This window comes from Anas platyrhynchos, chromosome 14 (assembly GCF_047663525.1).
Source record: "Anas platyrhynchos isolate ZD024472 breed Pekin duck chromosome 14, IASCAAS_PekinDuck_T2T, whole genome shotgun sequence".
NCBI classification, from domain to species: domain Eukaryota; kingdom Metazoa; phylum Chordata; class Aves; order Anseriformes; family Anatidae; genus Anas; species Anas platyrhynchos.
In genome coordinates this window covers 14,399,211-14,422,881 of record NC_092600.1, presented here as the reverse complement: position 1 = coordinate 14,422,881, position 23,671 = coordinate 14,399,211, and the positions used below count along the sequence as shown (strand labels likewise).

At 41.3% G+C, this 23,671-nt stretch overlaps 1 protein-coding gene across 8 annotated transcripts in view; it reads left to right on the top strand.

Annotated features, from left to right (window-relative positions):
• RANBP17 (RAN binding protein 17) overlaps nucleotides 1-19,707 on the top strand; it is a 161,041-nt gene extending 141,334 nt beyond the window's left edge. For all 8 annotated transcript variants that reach the window (XR_011803456.1, XM_027468264.3, XM_038186373.2 and 5 more), the window contains 3 exons: nucleotides 12,265-12,363; nucleotides 16,135-16,262; nucleotides 19,234-19,707. Coding sequence is in view for 7 of the 8 variants with exons in the window: in XM_027468264.3 (XP_027324065.1) it covers nucleotides 12,265-12,363; nucleotides 16,135-16,262; nucleotides 19,234-19,330 (324 nt within the window). In the remaining variant the exon portion in view is untranslated. The remainder of the gene's footprint in view (nucleotides 1-12,264; nucleotides 12,364-16,134; nucleotides 16,263-19,233) is intronic.
• Nucleotides 19,708-23,671: the final 3,964 nt, after the last annotated feature.

The window sequence follows — 23,671 nt, the reverse complement described above, 5'->3', positions numbered from 1 at the left end:
GTAAAATAAAAACATATTGTAAAGTGCCACCTTCCTTTTTTCCCTCTTATGCAGTAAAATCAGTTAGGGTTTTGTATTTCCGATAAACCTCAGTGCCATATACAGCTAGTGTAGAGCTATGCAACGTAATTGAAATAAAAACATCCAGAGGAGATGTGTTCATACTGCATCCTTCCTGGCCCTATGCAGAGAAACGTGCAGAAGCACTTGCGTATGAGCACATCACAAAAAGAAATCTGCATTGCACTGACAGAGGGCAGTTGTGCAAGGCGCTGAGTGCCTGAGCACCTTAAGCCACATGTTTGAGCATATGCTTAGTTTTAAGAGCAGATCGAACCCGCGGGTGCAACTGTTCCTTTGCTTAAAATTAAATGTGTTAAAAGGCTCTGCTTATCAGGAGCAGAGTGCTCAGCTTTTGCAGGCTTGAAAGGTTTGATACGGCAGTGAAAGGGATTTTCCCTGGGACATCTGTTTTCAACCTCTTAGCACAATTTAGAAATATTATCCAATACTATCATAACTTTCTTTATTAATTGAAAGGGATGGAGATATACCAGCTGTAGCCCAAGCCAGCAGAGACTTGGGTGGCTAAGCAACAGAAAAGGCACCATATTGAGTGAGCCAAAATTCAGTCTCAAAGTCATTTATTTTAACCAGTGACAATACGTTGAGACTCTAGTGTTTCGATTTGATTGATGGTTTAATATCATATATAATTTTTTTAATGAAGGGAACCCATTTAAATATGTTAACATTTGCACTAGTAGTCTCCCATGTACATAACTGCATTTAATCATTACTCTGATTGTTTTTGTGGTTGTGTAATTTGTATCACCAAAATAACTATGTCAAAGTCATCTTATCTTCATGAAAAATAGGTTACTCTTCTGTACGTGCTTCTCACTGCACACGTGTAAAGGCGGCAGCAGCCTCCAGAATATTGCTAAACGTATAGCTTTCACTACATGAGTGCTGTCAATTAAGAAATCAAACAATATTAATGAGCTTAGTGTCTTTTCTGATCCTGCTTTGTTTAAAGCCCTGTTGTGATTCGTTGTCATGTGAATCGAGTAATTTGATTTTAAGACTTTTAATGTTAAAATGCATCATCATTAGTGATGTATCTGAAGATTTCACGCTCTTAATAATGGTGCTAAATCAAATTGGGCATCTCCTCTTAATCATTCAAGCTGTGCTATAGTTTACACAAACAGTTTTGGGGATGGAGAGAAGTTTAGGGCCACGATGTAACAAGTATTGTACAGAATTCATGCATGGAAACAAAAAGCTGCAATTCGGCTTGCAGCACAAACTGCTAGAGGTGTCAGTGTTGGATGTGCACCCTCGGGCTAGGCAGCTGGTGTATGTATGCTTTTGTTTATCAGTTACTGGTTTATGTAGCCTTTAGGCCAGCACATGAAACAATCGTTCCTACAGGGTCAGCTGCTGGTCAGAAGCAAAGTAAGAAAAGACTTTGCGTTAAAATGCGTCAGCCATCATTTTAGTGCAGCTGGCACCTGCTACTGGTGCACAGCGGGAGGGTTAAGGGTCAAAGAGGCAGTTGTTCTAAACTCAGTGATGGCTTAAAGGGACTTGTAGATTAATCTGCTTTATTAACTTCTGTATATTAGATAACTATTGCAGTGAATGACAGTCCGTCTTTCTGAATAAGTCCCTTCACCTCTTTCTCTTTTAAATTGGCTTTTGAGTAATGAATATTAAATAGAATACATTTCAGGGTAATTAAATGAAAACATTAGGATGATGTTGTTTTACAATCATATCTATAAGTTTCTTGTATATTTATCTCACGTTATTACTGTTCATTGCTTTTTGTTAGCAGAACAAAAACCATAAATGTTTCAATTAAAGAAGAGGAACTGGCTGTATTTCTCAATAACCTCATGCCTTCTGCGCTGCATAAATATTTTCAAAAAGCAAATAAGTTTAAGGAGAAGTATAAAAATGTTTTATTCCTTGTTTACTCGGTGCAATGTAATACTTTACATTACTTGGAAATGTTCGATTTCTGCTGGCCGTGGTGGTTTTATATAAAACACTAAGAGGTGCTGGTTAGGGGAAGGGCAAAAAATATTGCCATTCCATAGAATCTAACTAGCGATATGAATAGCACCAATAATTTTGTAAAGTTCACATTATAATTCAAAATCCAGTTAGAAGTGATGCTTGCAGTCTGGAAGAAAGCAATATCTTTACAAAATGGATAGGGAAAGGTAACAATCCATTCCATGGGCTGCTACTGGCAGATTTGCCATGTGAGTAATGAAACTCACTCTCGGTGAACAAACACCCTCCCCTTCCCCCATTTAAAAAAATCAAATTTAAAATTCTAGAATAGCAGTGGCTTACAAAGATGTTTAATTGCTGCTGGATATGATAGCAGCGGCCCACCAAGGCTTAAAGTGGATGAGATGATGCTCGTGTAGAGATCCAGTGCTTGATGAGGCGTTCCGACCTCGTTGGTGTTCATTTTGAGCAGATGAAAAGGTAGGCGGCAGGTGATGGGGGCTCTTTTGTTGCATAAAACTTCCTAGTTGGCTGGCGTACACTAAATACCTGTTCTGCATAACCTTGTTGTAACCCTTTAACCTAGTTCTCAGGACTCTGGGATTGTACCTCAAAATCCATGTTTTTTCAGGGTAATAAATGGTTGCTGCCTTTGGTTTGTGGGGGTTTATTTGTTTTTGTTCCGTTTTGCTTTTTGTGGTCCGCAGAGATACTTGGGTTTTCAGGGAGTCCTCTGAGATCATGAAACCCGAAATCTTTGGGGTTTTGTCCTTGTGTTTACTCGTTTGTGGCTCTTTTCACTGAAAGTTGAGATTATTTTGTATTTATGTATCTCCAGGAGCATGCATAGTTTTAAAAAATAAAAATAAAAAATTGCAACAGTTTGATGCAATTTGGGAATACTGTTAGCTTAGCTTGGGATGGTGTAGTTAGCGCAGTGTTACTTCAGCAGGTCTTTGCAATGCTTTGCTGGGCACACGAGGGACAAGAGGCAGCTAGCTATTGCAGGAGCAATACACACAAAGGACTCCTGCACAGCACAGTATCTGACCTTTCAGTATAACCATGTTTCTCAATTCGTGATTCATTTCCCTTTAAAAAAAAAAAAAAATTAAAAATGAAGTGTGTGCAGCCATCCTTTAAAATCTTTTTAGTGTGACAAGTAAAGTAATCTTCCATTGATACTTAAAAGTCCATCTGCAGAAATTCAGGGAGAATGTTGAGAGAGACGCAATATCTATTGAAATGTTGAGTGTCAAACTGCCAGGGTAATGTATTTAGTATGAAATATAATATTCAGTGCATTTTGTTTTGATGACTGCATGAAATAGCCTTGTGCTCTTATCCTTTGTTGTTGTTGTGAAAGATGATATTCACTAAGAAGTGTTGGTGACTATTCAAGACACAGTAGCAATATGCTTATTACCATCTTTATCATCTGTCTTTTATGTTTATTCGCAACGGCTTTGGTTACAGTTCAGTTCACCAGGATAACGAAAACACTTTTAATTGTTCCACAGTAGAAATTAGGACTGGTTTATGAACAATTTGAAAACAGAAGAGGCTTGAAGTGCGTTAGGCAATCGGTAATTAATACTGTGATTAGCCTTTTTAAGTTCTGTGCAATTAGGCTGCTCAAATTGAGCAGGTCACGTTGCTTTATGGAGGGTCCTTGAATAATGGTTAGAGCCACGCTTGTGGGTTTCTTAAACCCCAATTGCCTTCATGGTGTGGTTTAAAAGGCCAGCCTGCCTCCCTGTCCCTGCTGATTATATCCGTATCTGTGCTAAACTAAGGTAAATATGGGTAAAACAATTACCCTGGTTCTAATTTTCTCTGTACTACTGGTTACTGTTGCTGTGTGGGGGACGCCTCCAGGTCTGCTGCTGGCAGACGTCCACACAGTTTGAGCCCACACTTGATCCGCCTGCAAATCCCAGCTGCCTCGTGGCAAGCAACATCAGGGCTCTCGTAAAAGATGTGCACACCGTGGCACTGCTGCAAGGCCAGGTGGATTACGTGAGGGATGCCCAGCGGGACTTGGCTTGCAGGTGAGTGCGAGCTTCATCGCGGGTTAACGGCTGCTGCTCGGCGCGTGGGGTTTGTGTCCCCAAGGGCTGCGCTGGGCACGCTTCCACATGGCATCAGCATGCTCAGATGCAGGGATTAATACATGCCCAGTGCAAGATACCGTCAGGTTCCTTGGAAGAAGGATTTGGAGATGATCTCGTGCTCTGCCTTTCCTTCCATATGCAGCTTTTTACAGATCCAGAATGTTTCTGTAGTTAAGTTTGAGATTAGCTTCAAATTGGTTTTAGACTAATAATTCTGTTTTTCCAGTACTAGCATTTTCTGACCTCATTTTCCCTCCCCAGCTGACTGGCATTTTGGTAGGCTTTCCTGTAGTAGAGCTTTCAGAAACCTCATCCTACAGGTAAAGATCCCAATTCCTATGCTGAAATGCTGCTGCAACATGGAAAATCCCCTGCTGCTTTTGTGGTACCATCAGCATTCAGTGTAAAGGAACACACCAGTGAATTGTTCAGAAGCTCAGTCATACAGGACTGAAGGGTGACAGCAGCTCATGTTTGAGGAATGTACACACTGTAAGCCCTACTGTTAGTTGAGAGGAAGACTAGAAGATGTAGATGTAGGACCATTTGCATTCCTGAAGAGAGAGACCTGCTGGAAGGCATTGGTGTAGGTGAAACTGCTGTTCTATCCTCCCAAGAGGATTAAATAATCTGTAATAAGTCATTTGTTGAGAGGTGCTGGTAGTGGACATGGACTTCTTCCTTTGTCACCTCTAGATGAGTACTGGCTGAACAAGAAGGGAGAGACTCTTAACCCTGAGGGCTGGAAAGGAACGCTAAGGATGATCTTTTGAGATGAGACTGTTTCACAAAGATCTGGACCTGGCTTCCTCTTTATTGATAAAAGCAGGAAGATGAATGCATTTTTTTTTTTAACAAGGATTTTAAAGAGCTCAGCCATTACTCCAAACCAACCTGAAGTTTAAATTGCAAAGTTGATAAGGTGTACGTTCCAAAAGCCCCAATTAATCACAGTTCTGTCATCTCTAAAAACAGCTGCAGTGCTGGATATTCATGGCCACTTGTTCAGAAATAACTGAATCTTAAATAAACAGCTCAGGTTAATTCAGAATGACCACTATAGTATCTGTAACTGAAAATCTATGAATACTGCCACCTAAAAATGCAGAATAAAAGTTGATGCTACAATCATAAGTTATTCCAGCCTGAGGTAGAATAATTTTCTGTCTATCAGGGAGCACAGATGGATAGGCAGAAAGAAGCTGTGCAGATACATGAGTTTGTAAACATCTGTCAGCTGCACCAGATACCCAAATACAAAATCTAGCACTTCAGGCAGCATATGAGTATGTGACATTCAACAGAGGGTTTACATGAAATTCAGCACAGACAGAAGCAAGTCAGCATACCCTGGAAGGTAATAATTAATGAAACGTATCCCCTCCTCCCTGCAGAAAGAGGAGGTATTTCATTCATCAGCCGTCTTCTGCGTTGCCGCAGTTAACTGTTCTGCTTCCAGTGCGTGATGTAGCCACCCCTGGGCTAGGCAAATCTGCTCTGTCACACGAGACTCACTGCTTTGCTGTCAGCGAGGCTGTAACAGTCAGCTGGCATCTCTTCTTCACCCCGATGGATGCCAGCTCACCCAGCAGCAGGGTCTCCCTTAGGATACAGGGATAGGTGAGAACGGCCCCAGTGTCGTAGATCTACACATAAACAGATGCAACTGGAAAAGAACACAGTCTGTCATGTTATAATATGTCCTCAAATTACAGGAAAGGGTTTAAAATTTCTGTTTGAAAACCAGTGAGTATGGGACCAAGTGTTTCACCGTGACCAGCTTGTGTGCAGGATGCAGCTGCTGCCCATGCTCCAGCTCTGCGGTGGTTACATCCTAGCGTAGCGCAGGCAGCTGCTTTGTCATCCTGTCGACTGCTTGAAAGGCACGTCACTACCGACTAAAGGTAGGAAACACTGAAAGTAAACCTTAGTTTTGAGGAGTCTACTTTGCTCTGTTGGTCTACGTTATTGTGCCAGCTTCATTTTAGCAGTGAAGAAATAGAAAGCCGCTTGCAGTGGCTCTGGTATAGCAAATTTATTGGGCGCGTTGCAGGTGCTTGTCATTAGCCTTAAGCTATCATCCTAAATGTTTCTTTCTGAGTATGTGCTTATGTTTCTTTTTCAGATACAAAGTCAGGTTTGACATAAGTTAGTACAATCTTATTGTATGATTATTTCTTCTGGCTCATGATTTGGACCTACTTCAAGTGAGCACTCCTATACTTGCAACCCTTTGGCCAGTTCTAAAGACATACTCAGGGAAATGACAAGCTCCATGCTCTGTAACCGTTCCTTTTTTTACATCTATTACCACTTTTTCCATCCCTTCTGAATGTTGGTTTAAAAAAAAAAAAAAAAAAAAAGGCCCTCCCAGCACAACATAACATCTAACTGGTACGAATCGCCTGTGAAAGGTACAGACACTCACATTGTATTTCAGTCCACCAGCTGCATATATATACTAGTTTTTGGGATGCAGTGTGTCACCCAGATGTCCTGCCCTGATTTTTTCAACCATTTATACCCTACCTTTTGCCATTAAAAAAAAAAGTCTAGAACCAATTGAACTACTCCAAACTGAGATATAAGATTGGGTCCTGCACAATCTTATTCTTAGACTTAATATTTCCTGAAGCTTCTTGAAGCTTCAGTTGTTGAATCATGAAATTTTAGTTATTAATGTTTAATTGAGTTATACATACATACAGGAAGTATGTATAGATAGGGTAGAATACCATATTCTGTGAAGAGAAATTTGGGGGAATCTTGCCTATATAAGCTGAAAGAAAAGCTTGTTCTGAGGGTAGCCTAAAAGGCTCCGAGTACAAAAGCTGTTCCAAGGAGTACAGTGGTTGCACCAGCCCAGGTTCATGGTTTGTCTGGATTTTCTGTCTGCTGCCCTCTTTCCTCTCTCTCTCTCTCTTGCCATAAGTCCTCCCTTCTTCCCATACTTGGAAAAAAAAGAAAAATAGCCACAGAACAGGAGAAAGTTGTGGGGTGTCCAGCAAGCACGATGCTGGGGTCACATCCTGTGGCAGGCCAGTGGTCCTGACAGTAGCACACGTGTATGCCCACGACAGCCCTTGTCGCTTCTGCTACATGTAAGCAACATACTTAAAGATCTTTTTTGATCTAATGTCATTTCACAAAGTAAGGATGACAAGGCACATGGTTCTTAAACTCCTACATATTTGAAATTCCAGCCAACTTGCTATTTCTGACAATTTATAAGTTTTTTAGTTCAGAAATAATGGACTCGTTCTTACTCTTGTAATAAATACAAGGCTTAGTTTCTTATTTCCACTGGAAATTTTAGCTTGAACAAAGGCTGAACATCAAAAATATCAGTCTGAAAGTTAGCTTTTCTAGTAAAATAAATATTTTAAAACAACAGATTAAAATTTAAGGTATTTAATAATCTTGGAGCATTTAAATCTTCCTAATATTATTAGTAAATGATGATCCGTTTATTGATATAGAAAGAAATGATGTTGAAAGAACTGAGAACTCTAAAGGACATTTAAATTAATAATCACAGCTCCTAAATTAAGAGCAGACTGCCTGAAGCTATAGACATAATCCTACCAAGTTTTGTATGCTAAACAACGAAAACCTGAATCTTCTTCAGATCTGAGTGGAAAAAACGTGTTCTTAGCAGCCAAGGGTCTTGTTAAAAGCTGTGTATGTTTTTCGACCGTTCTAAATCTTTTGTCAAGGATTACATGCTGCTGTCTCCAGTGTTAACATAATGTTCTTTATGTTAAAAATGTGATTAGCTGCAGCAGAATAAAATATTCATCCCGACATATGGGAGAGAGAAATGAGTTATGGGACCTGCTATGATGCAAGTTCCACACTATTGATAACATGAAGCAGCAAAAAAAAAAAAAAAAGGAAAGGCAGTTTCTTTTCCAGCTTCTTTAGAAAAAGTTTTCAGAATAAACGGTGTCTTGAGCAACATTTTCCTCCACCACCCAAGAAAGAAAGAGGCTCTGAAGGAAAAGAGGCTCTGAAGAATTAATTTATTGGAAGAATGGTTCTTTACTCTTGCCTCTTCTGTCAATAGTTTCTTTTGTACAGAACAAATGTGTCAGGAGAAACATTATTGAACCAGATAAAGTGATGCCTTATGTTTAAGATAAGAGAACAGAGGCAAGGTTGCCAATTTGAACTAAGTAGAAAATAGATTATCTGCTCCCACACCCCCTGCCTTTTTAGTGCCTCTTTCCCCACCTTGAGAGCTTGTTTTCTGCTGGAGTCAGCATGCGGCATTGAACCTGCCCCACACCTGCTGGGGCAGGATCTGAGAAGTCGTCTTCCTTTCAGTTTCAGCCAGTAGGGTATTTTTCACCTAGGATAATACCCCTACCTGGGGCTGAAAAACTGGGCTCTTGCTTGGTTTTGCCATTATACTGCTTTGTGTTCTCCAATTAGCCAACGCTTCTGTAAAATGCAGTGGTAACACCAATGTATCTCACTGGCTCAGTTTGAAGCTAACTAATGTTTGAAAAATGCTCAGCAGTTCTCAAAAGGACTGAAATAAGAATGCAAACAGCACTGCCGCTGCTGGGCGCTTGCTCATGTAACTGGTCTGGCTGCCGGCCTGGGACCGAGCAGGGCAGCTCTGGGCAGTGCTGCTGGCCTGGGAACTGCCTTCACCTCCTCGTTTTCGTGTTATTGGGCAAGCTTTCGTCTTCATAACATTGTGGTTATTATTTCTGTGTGGTTTGCATCATAAATGCAAATACATGAAAACGTCCATCAGCAAATAAAATACAAAGAGAGAGGCACATTATTTCAGAGGCCCCTTCAGAAGGCCAAAGAGTTCCAGTTTTTGTAATCTGAACAACACAGAGGAACAACAAAAACAGGCATACAGGTAGAGCTGTGTGTCAGATATCTAGAAATTTCCCCGCGTGGGTCAACCTGTTTCTCCCGATGACTCAAGATAGCAGGAACAGAGCCAAATAGTGATCATGTGGGGTCTGAAGGAGGACAATGAGGATGTCACTTGGCAACACAGGAAGAGGCTGTTCTCATGTGGAAAAGGTAGAGAGCTAGGGGTGGGACAATTAGTGAAATTAAGTGAAAGGCTGGTACTTCTACCTGAGAGAGAGTTAGTCTGGTACATCATCAATAAATGTGCTGTCTGCTGAGGCAAAGTTTCTTTATAAGGTACCACAAGCCTCGTCTAGACTAGCTCTGTTGCCTTGCAGATGAATTTGTGCAGACTGCATCACTTAGACTTAAGTTTTTTATGGCAGGGGCGATCTACTGCTTGTTCACAGGCACAATCTCTTTTGGCATGTGTCAGCAGTACTGTAAAGTGAAGGATCTGGAATGCAAACAGCTTGCTGTAGGCTCATGCAGAAATAGCACAGGAAACCAAACCTATGCAGTAAAACAAAGCGCTAGCAATAGTTGTGATGGAGAAACGTGGAAAACAGGAAAAGGAAGTTTAAGGCTATTACCTGGATTTTGGTGCCCTTCGTCTTGGAGGAATTAGGCACAGTACTTGCTGATTGGGTTGTGCTGTAATGCACTCCTGACAGCCTCAGACAGAGGTCTGGGTGTGATAGATTGGATTGCCTCAATTTTATGCTTGCATCTCCTCATGCTGACCTGTACACCTAATGGATTTGTCTTACCCTTGCTAGAAGACATCTGCAGAGGCGATGTGATGGAATTGCAAATTGTCCACCTCCGAAAGTAGTTATCTTACATCTCTTCAAGAAGGGCATTAATCTGCTCTGGATTGCTCACAGGCAGGCACTACGGCCTTGTTCGCGTTAGTGAGGCAGTACCACTCGTCCCAGAAGTTCCTGTAATTGGAGATAACTCGATGTGGAGCACATCAGCAGTGGCGGCGTGGTGACTGCGGCTGGTTGAGGCGGCGGGTGGACCCCCGTGGGACCAGCCATCCGTGTGCCCAGGCGCGAGGCCTAGCTGACTGGAATGCCACAGAGCTCCCTGCACTGCTACTGATTTCTGAAAGGGTTCTCTCAGTAACCCTGAGAAGTGAGACTACAAATGTTCCACGGTGGGATTGTGTCAGAGGAAAAGCTTGGAGCTGGGAGGGAAGTTTTTGCTGTTCTCCTGGTTGGCCAGTACTAAGGCACGCCTTTGGTAGTTAGCATTGTGCAGATTGCTCTGTGCTGGCTTTGTTCTTACACATTGTAACATTCATCCCATTCCGTGCTTATTTCCGTGGTGTCTCTTCTGCTTATGCACAGAGACAAATGTTTCCTTGGTGAATCTGGGTGCACAGTGGTTTCTCTTCCTTACATAGGCCAAAAACTTTCCCAGGATATTCACTTTGCAGTTCATTTGAAATTTCATGGCACTTCTGGGCTAGAGACCCAAAAGACATCTAAGTTGTTTGGTGATGCTGGAGTTTGAAGAAATGGCACTTTTCCTCCCTCTGGGTCACTTGTGAACTTGTTCACTGAACATGCCCTTTTTAGATTAAGCATCACACTGAAAGTCTTTGTACGTGCATTTTTATAAGAAACACAGATACGTCAGTCTTGGTGCTCTGACTGAATTACAGCCTGGGGGATTTTGTTTCAATACTTAAAAACGCTTCTGTCCTAACAGCTGGCTTTGGTGCCACAGAGGAAAATCTGGAGGTGAATGAATTATAAGGAGTTGTAATTATTGTTCATGTCTGGATGGTAAGCACCTATTGATGCCTGCATGGAGACATTTGAATTCCTTGCATTAGTTGCAAAGAGCTGGTTTTGTTCTATGAGTAATGGAAAATATTTTGCCTGATCTATAGACTGTGGAGTCAGGAGAAAAATCAGCCTTTCCCACGCCAGTCTGTATGTTCCTAACTTGAAAGCTCAAATAATTTGTGGATATCTCTGTTGCAGGTGATTTGTAGTGCTAGGATTCATCTTTTTCATTTAGTGAAACATGCTGTTTGACTTAGCCTTGGTCAGTTATTACAGGCTAGTTTGCAGTGTGGCAGCTCTCTGGAGACCCTGCTCATAGCTACTCATTGGCCTAGAAGAAAGGATTTAATGATTTTCTACTTCCTCTCTGTTTGGTTTTAGGGTGTAGATATTTTATAAATGTGAGTCAAACTATTTACGGGTGACATTTTACAAATTTTCACTCTGTTTAATCTCTGAGTAATGTTTTTAGATTCGTATATGTTATGGCCCTTGGCATTTCGGACTAACGTATCTCCAGGATGACTTTGAGGATTTTGTCTTTAAATGGATTCTATAGTAACTTTGTAATTTATTTTTACAAAAGTTGTGCAAATCCCTAAAATAATTCCTACCCTTCCTAGCTATGCACACTGGCAGTAAAGATGCAGAGCAATACCAGCAGAGGCCTCCAAGGGAGAATACCCCATGTGGTGGTAGCTGAGGGCTCTGGTTACAGCCAGACGACGAGCAAACCAATTATTTGTCTTCTGCTTGTGTGCCAAAAGAACTTAAATGTACAAGTTGATAGGTCTTCGTGCTTTATAAAGTTGATCAAGTGGCTTTATTCCGACTGCAGAGCTCCGTAAATTAAGTCACAGAAGTATGTCCAAATTAAGTCACAGAAACATCCAAAATCACAGGCTGGATTTGTAACTTCTGTGGAAGTGGCATAGAGATTTATAGACTCCTTGCTGTAATCAGGATTGCCTCATCACAACAGAGATTCCCTTTAAATACCTTGCAGTATTGTACAAGAAGGTAGACAGACATGATAAAAACAGAATCTTGAATAGCACCTAGAAATTAATGTGTGACTATGATAGATTACTGGTCACGTGTGTATTACTGTCCCAGAAGTCGTGTGACAAAGCAGCAGATCCCTGTAGTAAAGTCCAAGTCTGTACCTTGAATTAATACAAACTCTGAGTCTTAATTCCTGTTCATTTTGACTGCTCTAACTACAACTTCGGAGCCAAGCTTTGACATTTGTTTTTGTAAGTTTCTTCACTTGGCGGTTTTTGTTATGGAAATAAGTGTTTGGAGGAATGATTTTTGTGATACCATTGCTTATCTATGAGATTTCAGCACAGTTAGTAAAGGTTTCCTTTTTTTTCCCACTCACCAAGTTACGCAGTATAGTAACAGTATCCATATTCACGTAAACTGTCTGAATTTTCTTTCAGATGATGTCAATCCTAATGAACACCATCATTTTTGAGGACTGCAGAAACCAATGGTCTGTGTCAAGACCACTGCTTGGGCTTATACTTCTCAACGAGAAAGTAAGTATTTAAGGAATTTTACCAGTTTTGCTCCTCATGTGCCCAAGTAGTTGAAATCATTATTTCACGTAAAACAAAGTTGCCCATTGCCCTTTCAAATTCTCCATCTCTTTCCTTGGAACTCAGCTCACACTAGTAACAGAGAGCAGAAATCAGCTCATCTACTGTATAGGTATTTTACGGATTTGTTCACAAAAGCTGAGTGGCTTAATTAGGATGAGAAAATCCTCTCAAACTTCACCCCAACTTTTACACCCAACCTTGTATCATGCAAATATGGCGAACATTTTTAAATAGATTTTACATCTTTGCTGTTTCAGAATTAAGCAGAAATAATAGGCAAGGTCATCTGGCTTTTAGATAGAAATTTGAAACAGGAACGCTGTGCAAATCACATCAGAAAAATTGCTTCCTAGAAAAAGAGTTAACCAATTTCTTTTTCTGAAAGGTTTCACAGGAACAACTAGCTTTGAGGGTATTATCTGAGCTCTTACACTTAAGTACCAGCATTGATTGCAATTTGGATTATGTTCATCTGTGGCAGATCTGTAAACCAGGAAATACTCTGCAATTTGCCCTTTCAATAAAATCTGAAACTATGAATTTGGATATACCCATCATGTTTCCCTTGTGGCTTAATAGAGACAATATTGTCTGAAATGGAAACCATCTGAGTAAATGAATGCGAGTTGATCTAAATGTGTGCATTTTTTGTATAGCAAGGCATTGTTTCTGAAGATATTGACCTGTTGTATTCTCCATAGTTCAGAGCTAGCTCTAACTTTATTCTGAATTGCTTTATCTCTTGGGCAGTCACAAGCCTCAGTGTATTACTGCTTTGGAGAATGAATTGTCTATACAATAAGAGGGTGCTGGAAAAAAATAAGACACTAAGATTAGCAGCAACCGCATACATTAAAATTCAAACTGAAATCCCAGCTATGGAAGGAAACTAATAGAAGAAGAAAATATATCAAGAAGAGAAGCGCTGTCTCATCATTCACCTGTGCTGAAGGATCCAATTTTAGCCATATCCAATAGCACTGTCATTCATCTTCTTGGTGTGTTATTGTGATTTAAATCCAAGCTCTATAAGAGAGAGCAGTTCTTTTAAAATGATTGAGAGGGAATAAGGGCAAATTCAGTGTTTAGGAAAACTTTATGACATCACAATATTATACTTTACAGATGGAAGCAATATTTCCTACTTTGGAAGGAAAACTAATCATTTTCTATCTGCTCTGAGTCACTGCATCATTATAAAAGTGGGAAATAAGTAGTTTTGTGCATTCCCAATCTTGTTCAAGACGACACTTTTGTTTATATAATGCTTCTGATTTATAGTGTTTAAGTATTAGCCTGACTACATATTAATTATGTGTTTTTTGATGTTAGCTGCTTCAGTATAAGAAGAAATTAAATATTTCACTTGAAGATAAAACCATGGAGCTGTAAATCATAAGAAATAAATTTGTGACTGGCGGAATATTCTTCTTACTGAAATTAGACTAGTTCTAATGATTATGTGTTTTGCTTAGCCGACATGGATATGTACAAGCACCTTTACTTATGAACAAGTCTTGCATTTCTTTTGGAAGGGTGGAGAACGGGAAATATAATTTACAATATTTGTATTGCCCATTTTGCATCAAGGATATTATTTTGTGTTCAGAAAAGAGGAGGTAATGTACTTATATATGGCTGTAAAAGTCATCTTTTCTTGGCTCATTTCAGTACACTGCTGGTTTATTTATTGAAAATAGATTCTTTTATTTCAGGTAGGGTCTCTGTCTCTACAGTTCCTGAGATAGCAAGCACACATTAACCACGTTTTACTGCTTGTTCTCTTCTACTTTTGTTTTAATGATATCTTCTTTGCCAATAATTCATCTCAAAGGGAAGGAAGCAGGTTTACTTAGGGACTCAAAAAATTGGGATTCATGCGTGCTTGTCCCAATAGGCTTAGTTATGCCAAAATGGGAATTTTGCTTAGAGTCCACCCTAAAACAACTCTAAATCTTTTGAGACAGCATCAGCTTAGTATGAAATGGGATGGTTGCTGGTGGCTCCTGACATCATTCCCATACTGAAGTGCAGCAGCAAGTTTAATTTAAATCCTAGTGGGAAGGAATTGGCAGGGAGAGCCCTTTATATCTTGATAACATAGCAACTGTGTCATCTCCTTGCTGTTGTCCCTCAGCCAGAGAAGACAACCACAGGCATTTGAGTGTACGGGCAAAAGTGATGTTATTGCAGAGAAGCCCTAGAAACCCCAGTGCTGGGAGCAGCTCCGTAGTGTTGGGGCAGTGAGGCCATGGGAGGGTCCTACAGGGGAGGCTGCAATCACCGATGTTAGGCAAAGATGTAATTCCTTGCTGTTAGCTAAGGGTGCTGGCGATGCTGTGGGGCTGACTGAAGGTGTTCTTGGAACACCTCTGTTTTGAAAACGACTTGTGGGCACCAGAGGAGATATCAGGGTTGTGGCCTTCTCTAAATTGAACTCTGTGTTTGTCACCTTGAGACAAGGCTTTGGGGAACGTGTTTGTTGCAAGCAGATATTTCATCTTTTACACCAGCTCCCGTGTGATTTTAAAATTTGAGTTCCTAAGTAGTTTGGGACCCAGCTATTTGATCTGCTGCTGCCTTCACTTGCAGTGCTGCTGTAGTGGCCGACAGAGATGTGTAACACGGGATGTTTCTGGTTTGAAAGGAACTGGATTGAGGGCAGGTAATTTGCCAAGCAGACGTTAAAGGGATTTGTACTTCTGTAATCCTGTTGAGTTGTCAGGGGCTTGGAGTTAGAGTGTTACAGTTTTACTACCTTGTTGTTTGTTATCCCATGTTTTTTCATGTGTACAGGAAAGCTGCATTTTTGATGGGAAACTTGGTTTAACTTGAGAGTTGTTCAGCATGTTTTACAAAGATCCAATTCCTTCTGCCTCTTGAATGATTAGGCATGGAAGAGGTACTGTAAAACGGGGTAGAGTAATACCAGCAATAGCCTTCTCGACTGCAGTATCAGACTGCTCTGAATCTCTGCCAGGTACTTGGGCACAGGTTCATCAGAATGATTCCTTCTCCTCTGAATAATTGCCTGTATCAGTGTTCATACCATGGATGTGCTTATGCCCAAGGCCATAAAACTTTGACTGACATAGCCAATATAATAAAAAATAAACAGGATTATATGACGTCCTTGGCTATAGTAGTAGGGCAGCTGATAACCCTGGAGGTCCCCTCCTATTCCATATTTCTAGACTCAACCAAAATTTGTCCTAAGGTGGTAAAAAGTTCTATTTCAACTGGTCTGTAGATCTGCCAGAATATAATGGGAATAGTAATATAGAAAATGATACAGAATACCTAGCCTCTAAAGAAGCAAAGATGATTCTGTCTCATCACAGCGCTGAAGTGGATTAGATCCCACAGTGAGGTGCACAAATTTGCACCATTCTAAAAAAGCCTTAAAAAGTAGTCAGAGAACATGTATGTCACCTCTCTTAGGTGGCTTTATGTGTTGGAACCTTTATGTGTTGGACCCAGAGCCACTGTTGATGTGGCCCATCACTAAACTTTAGTCATGACAGAGGACTGAAGCTGGTGCAGTTCAGGAAGGCAATCTCTGAAACCCAGTTCTTGCTGTTTGCCAAGCTCCTTGCACAGAGGGCAATGTGCGAAGCATTTGTTCAAGAATGCTCCAGGTGTAGGAGAGTAACTCCGGTTTCAAATAACCAAATCACATTTCTAATGTTTTCTGTTTTGTTATCATAGTACTTCAGTGAGCTAAGGGCAACCTTGATAAACAGTCAGCCTGACAGCAAACGAGAAGTCCTTGACCAGTGCTTCAGGAACCTCATGGAAGGAGTTGAGCAAAACCTTTTGGTAAAGAACAGAGACAGGTAAGTTCATAACACATAAGCAGGTGAAAAATACAAAAGAGAAATGGAAACTGGAAAAAGTGACAATGTAAGGAAGTATTCCAGATAGCCGTGAACTGCATCTCCTTTTGAAAGAAGGATCACACCCTATCAAAGAACTCATCCCTAGACTTAACAGAGTCTGAACATTTTATAATTATGTATATTCTTGGTCAGAGATGTATTTCTGGATTTAATCCCAAAGTCATGGTTTGCCAGGCTGCAGCTGCTGCTTTTTTCACTTGGGCAAAACTGCCTTATTTCAGCAGGTAAGCCTCAGAGCCTCTCCTTCTCCAACCCTAAACCCCTCTGACAAAACATTTGCTTCAGTCTTCACTGGTACTGCTGTCCTGACAGAGCCTTGTCTTGCCGGTGATGCAGTTAAGCAACTGTTTGTGAAATGACAGAATAAGAAGGGGACACTTATACATTGGAGATAAACATGGCAAGGATGTTTTTTTAACATGAATCACAAATTAACCCGATCTTGCCCTCTTTTGAAAAACAGAATGGAAGCTTCACAAAAGAAGCAGTGAGTCTGTCAGCATTTAATGTGCATGCTAGCTCTTTGTTACCAGCTAGCTGTTCTCTCATATTCCACGTGCATTATTCAACTAAAACAAACCTTGAAAGTAGAGAGAGGCAATCAAAGCCCAGACTGTGGGGCTTCCTGGAAAGCCTGAAACAAACTGGAAAATGTCTTGAAGATAAATGAAGACTAAAACCTTTTGGTGACGCTTTGTCCATGACTTCTTTTCTATTTTTCAGTGTAAAAATTGGCAATTATTTTTTTTTTTAATTCTTGTGTAATTTTGCCTTAGTTGTGGTCATCTTTATTTTTTTTTTCATTTTCCTGTTAAATTCCAGTATTAAAATAAGTTCTTTAAGGCTTGACTGTGGATGATAGTCAGAGACAGAGGGATTTGGAAGTGAACTCAGAAAAGTACAGATCGCACCCTTGTCAACAATAAATTTGCCAGAATTCGTATGTATTATGGATCAGCAAAAAAAATGGGGAAAAGACAGAGCCCACAAGGAAGGAGAAGAATGCCTGTTAGAACAAATTAAATCCAAGCTGGTAGTGGTGGGCTGTAGGACGTGGTCTGACCTCGCAGCTGTAAGTTCCAGGGGGATTCATTTGACTGAAAAGTCCTTCCAGAATAAAATGAAAAAAAAAAAAGGACAAATGAGAAACTGAGTAAAACTTGTTCTTAGAATGAGGTAGTTTCTTAGTTCTATAGCTATTTATTGAAGGCAAGAAGTCCTTAAGATAACATTGTTTTCTGAGAAAAGCAGACTTTGATGTGCAGGTTCTCTGAGCTGCTGTACTCCCAGAACAACAGACGTTAAGGCAGAAGGGGGATCGCTGGATGCTCTAGTCAAGGCTGGGGGAAGGAGTACGATGGGCAGGAGGCTGAGGTCCCCTGTTGTCACCTCCAGGCAGGCACCTGGGGTGCTGGACAATGCTGGGGATCCAGTTCTTGACTGTGCTCCCCCTGTTCAAGGAACGGACAGAGGCTGCTGGCAGATACTAGATTTGGCAAAGCTTAGGTTGGAATACACGTAGATTTAATACAGATTTTCATCTCTGAGCTCTTTGGAGTGTTCTCAGGCAGTGGCGCGGAAGCTCTCAGGGAGCTTTTGTGGAAGTGCAGGCAGGGAGGGATGGGTGCAGGTGTGAGGGGGTTAGGGATAATTTGGTCGAACGAGCAGCTCGTCTGTCTCAGTAGCATCCGCCTGTCTAACTTAGGAAGACTTTTAAGCCATCACTTCCCCAACAGGCAGCATGAGTTAATACGATGGCTTTTCTGTTTTCAGCCCATGATTTGTAATCCTTTTCAGAGTTCTGCTGGGGAACAGGAGGCTTCTTTTAACCGTGATTGTTTAAATTTGAGCAGAAATCAATTTCCATTAGTAAGGAAATAAACTCAAAAGTAAAAAATTATGAATAGAATAAAGAATGAACTCATAATTGCATCCTGTATTTCCACACACAGTGAGCCCCCGTTTACCACACTGCTGCTACACCTACCCGTGAAGTACAGTACTGTGGAGGCAAGCAGGAAGGGAAGGGTTATTACCCCAGTCCTGCAAAGAGAGCTTTCCTGAGATCCCGTCAGTTCTGCAAGCACCTGTCCGCACAGCCCTTCGCAGGAAGGAGCCCTAAGGAGCTGTTCTTTGGGAAACTTTATTAGCCTCACTGTAGTGAGCCAGCAACATCTAACACAAAGCAAAGAGCATTGAGGCAACAAACAAAGGAACACCTGAAGATCCTACATGCAGGGTGCAATATACTTTTCTAGCATTTTAAATATCTTTTTTATTTTCAAAACACATACACGGGTATGTGATAAATGGCAATCAAATGCTTCGTTTCAGGTAAAGATAGCCCAGGGAAGTAGATCAGATTTGGGCCATCATAAAAGCTGAGTCAGAATTCTCCTTGTCTCCTGTCTGATGCCACTGGACAAATTTCCCATCCAACAAATGCCAGCAGAAAACTATTGGGAAATGCTTCTGTGAATCATTCTGTGCCAGATAGGTGATGGTGCCACATTTCACAGAGACAGGTTGTACTCAGAGAGGGGGGGGAGGTAGGTCTAAGATAGCCTGGACTTGATCACCCTCTTGACATGTCCCAGAGAGCCCTTTGCTGGAGGTTGGGAGAGAGGGGACGTGTTCCGAGTCACACGAGAGGAAAAGGTTTCTCGATGCGTTTGTTTCCCAGCTTACTTCTGAAATGAGTTTATAACACTTTCCGTACATGCCAGTAAGTTCATTATTATTTTATATAACTGGGTTTTGAGGGCACCTAGTGATTTTGTTTCTGCATTTTCCTCTGTTCTTTTTTCAGTTTAATTTAGATTTTAGTTATTCCTTTTACCAATTATTGAAACCGATACCTCAGTATCAGATCTCATTTAATGAAATGTTTGGGTTGTCTTTTTCCCAGGTTCACTCAGAATATGTCAGTCTTTCGAAGAGACATGGCTGAAGCTCTGCGCAGCGAAGGCGCCTCGGATCCCGGCAGTTTGGACATGATGAGTTGACATTGACTTAGGAAACCAGAGCACTGGCTAAGAAAACTACTTTGAAAGTTTTGAGACCCTGTTAAATTGTTAGATTTTGTCCCTTATGAAAACTATTTTTTTAAGATAACTTCTGCCTTTTTATATCTCTGGCATAAACATAAGGATTTGTAATAGTGAAAACAATGTAAAATCAGCCTTAGCTTAAACATTTTCAGCCTTTCTTACCAAAATTTATTATCTTGTTCTTGTATCTTTACAAAATGGTGTAGAAACAGTACTTAACCAAAGAACAAAATAAATATGCATTCCTTCTGAACTTGCATTAGTTAATGATTCTCAGTTCTGCATATAGTATTAAAAAACATCTCTTACCAATAAAAAAAACCCTGAGCTCATTTTGATTGAGTTCATATTTGTTGGAAAATGAGTTGAAAACCAGTGCAAATTTTATATGACATCTTTTTGAAACAATAAAATTGCTATTTTTCTACAAAATGTTATACATTTCTTTTCAACACAGGAGGTTTATGACGACATGGATAACAAAGTGGAAGAAGAGTAAAAATGAGCATTTTAGGCTATGAATATGACAAGGAAATTAAGCATGTTGCACATAATAAAAAATGTGCAACATAATGGTTGATGGAGCAACCATTAATGAAATACTGATAGTTGTTTGAATTCTACAAGTACAAATTTTCCAGGTCTTTGGAAATGGAGAGGGGGGAAAAATGCAAAACGTTATGACACTGTTTAAAAGGGATTTAATTCATCCACCGCTACAGAAAAAGCAAGCAGATAGTTACAGAGACTTATTGCCCATATTTAAATGGCTTGTGGCACAATGAAGATGAACACATGCATCTAAACCAGCAAATTCAGCAAATTTGTCTTCACCTGTCAGAGGACATAAAGAGTTCAGTGTGCACCAAAACAAAATCCCTACTCCAGTCTGAAGCTCACGCGTAAGCTCGCCACGCTGATTTTCTGTGGAACAATTAATGTCATTATTCTGTGGCGGGTACGAGGCACTGTGTGGGCTGATGAAATACACAAATGAATTGAAGCAAAATCTAACGAAAATTAGAACTATTTAAGCAGTAAGTCAATTAGTTCATAATGTACAAATGCTATTATGTGCAATTAGAAGCTATCGGCATTGGGTTGGGTTTTTCTTTTTTTTTTATGTAAATAATTGATCTCATGTGCTTTTCACGCTTGCTTATATTGTTTGTGTTTAGGAACATTTCACCACTGTTTAGATCAGAATATGATTTTTTTATTGTGGCCATCAGGGAGCAAAAGTTCATACCAATATTTCCTATAGATTTTTCAATTTTTTTCTTTGCAACTCTTTTTTATTTTTCTGCACTTTTAAACTGCAGGAACTAGATCTGAAAGGAAATCATTTTGTTAAGCAGCTTTTTGTTTTCATTTAAGCTTAGCTGGAGAAATTATTTAACGTGCAGCCAAAGGGTTTGATTTCCAGGAGTGCTGTGTACCTGAGAAAAGGATCGATGGAGTTAGTAAAGAGCAGTGGTTTTTTGGTATTGTGAAGTGCCAAGGTTTGAAAACTTCACAGTAAGTGGGTGATCATTATCAACACCTGAAACAAATAGGAATTAGTACAGCTGTTCACCTTACACTTCGGTCCTTGAAGGAAACTAGAATCATTGCTCCCAAGTCAAATTTTACAAGCTGCAAAACTTGTGGACTGGTTCACACTCATGTGTGCACATGTGCACATGAATGTGTATGGGGAGCAGAATTTGGGGAAAAGTCTCTCCGTTTTACCTTGCAAATGGTTGCAGGGCTCAGTGCTGAGCCGTGCCACTGCCTCTCTGGCAGGTTTGCTATACGAACCCTTCCATAACCTTACAACTCAACGTTGGCATTAAAAGGCTCAGTTGAAAGCTAATGGGTTCTGTAATTCCGGTTTTCCTTGTCATAGGGTGGAAATAAATATCGGTTGCATACAAGCTGCTTGTGCGCACAGAGCAGTCAGTTTGCTGGTTAAATGAGCTGCTCTGCTGAAAGCTGAAGTTTGGCACGCTGAAAAGGAGAGCACCGTGTGCCCTCGTAACTTGGCACTCAGACTTTAGGGCTTGCTTTAATATAAGGCTGCTGACTCCCTGGGGCGCTGGAGTGCGTTTTTGAAACTTCCCTTCTAACACATCCCTTGTTACAGCTTACAAGTAAGATCTAAAGAACACCTTATAAACTGGGCACACGATGCGCGTATTTGAACAGCGTTCCAACCTTGGTTAACAATTGACAACAGGAACTTATTTAGAGTAGCTGACCATATAAATACTCTTGCTTTTAGGTTGAAAATGGATAGTATAGCAAATAATGTATTTTATGACTCCAGATTCTTTGTCGAGAGTCTTTAGTGTCAGCCTTTAAAAGGGTACTGACAAAGTGGGTACAGCACAGAATTTCCTCATCTGTTTACAAAGGATGTGTAATTCCTTTTTGGTTTGTGTGCGTGGTTTGGTTTGTTTGTTTGGTTGTGTTTTTTTTTTTGTTTGTTTGTTTTTTTGTTGTTGTTTCTTTTTTAACACATAATTACCTTAAGAGGTTTGGATTTTTTTTCTCCTTAAAAAAAAAAAAAAAAAGTGGAAAAAATGGAAAACAAAAATCAGAAAGGAAGACTGTACTTGGCCCCCAGTGTTTTCTTCTCAAGAGCCCGATGTGAGTCTGTCTGGTTATGCAAACCAACTGGGGCTGCAAAATAGTTCTGAGTCTCCCCCAGCTGTGTTCTCTGCTGTCCCAGCGAGAGGCACCAAGAAACAAATCTCAGGTAAGCATCTGTCCTCCTGAGAGGGGAGAATAAAGCAGCCCCTCGAGCAGCCTCGCTCTGCTTGCACAGGCAAAGGCAGCTTTCTAAGGAAAACACAAAGTTTTAATATCTTGTCCTGCTTGCATAAGGAGGCTTTGAAGAAACTCAGCCGTGAGTATATGCACACTTTATAAAATAATTCCTTGGACTTGTTAATGTTTTATTGTAGTATGAGTTTATGATGACAGCAAACCTTTCAAACTGTAGAGGGATAACGTGCTTCCTTGCTGTATTAAAAAATAATGTTAGTGTAGATTTTATGTACCATAGTTTAGATTGCTGTTAAGAGCGCTTCTTTGACAACATTCTTTTTGAGGCTTACAGAAAGCGCAATAAAATATGTAAGTTACATTTCTACAAACAAAAGCCATAACATAAGTTATTTATAAGTGTGAGATCCAAACAGTATCACGATAAATAAACCTTAATGGATACCTGCGGCATCCATCCTAATGTAATTTGCCCAACAAAAGTCATATTTAGTAGAAAAATCTGGCAGCAACCGCATGTTGGTAGATAAAACAAGCATAGGAGAGGAGAAGGAAGGCACCGGCTGCGCTCCGGGTTTACGCAGCGAGCACCTGCACCTCCCCGCAGCCCCTTGGCGAGGCGTGGGGACCCGATGGCCGCGTCCTGCAGGGTTTGTCCCGTTACCGGGACGTTCCCCTCAGCTCCACCGCAGCCTGAGGTGCTCAGAGGTGGCAGAAAGAAACGGATCCGTCTGCCCCGCGTCCTCCTGCCGCTCTCCTCTCAGCCCCGGCTCCTTCCCTCGCGCCCTCCCCACGTCACTGGGTTTCATGCTTTGGTGTGGAGCAATGCACGGATTTTGAGCCAAAACAAAGTTCAGGCTTTTCTAATAAAACCCGTAAGTCTACCAACCGGATAAAAATGCGCTCTGAAACGTGACTTGAAGCCACTAAGGTATGTTTGGAGTCTGAGGCTGCACGCCACCTCTACCCGTTTGCTCTGATGGCGTTTAACCCTTCCGACCCCTCTGCAGGGACCCACGGGGTTTATTTACCTCCCTCCTCTGCTTTTTGGGGGCTGGTGCCTCACGGTGAGTGCAGACCCTGGCTCCCCCAGCCTGTGCTGGCGGGGGGCTCATCGCCCCTCTGTGCCAGGAGAGGTGCGGGAGGGTGAAAGGGGTCAGAGCTGGGGGGCTCTGCCTGGAAGGGACGCACAGCACAGCCTGGCAGGGCCCTGCAGGAGCGGGGACAGCGGCAGGGGACAGCTGAGAGCGGCCCAGGTGGGGGCTGCTGCCCAGCCGCCCGGCCTCCTTCCCCTGCCCGCTCCAGCCTCACCCCGCCGGCCTGCGAGGCCTGGCAAAAGCCTCTGCAGAGGGTCCATAAGTAGTGGCAGGTGCCGTGTGTTCAAGGACACATTTGGGGGTTACCCAAGGGATTTTATTTATTAGTAATTCTCACCCCGCTTTATCCCTACAGAACAGGCCGTACAGAGCCAGCCCGGCCTTGCCTGCTGCCAGTGCCAGGCGCTGCAGCAGAAACCTCTCCTCACCC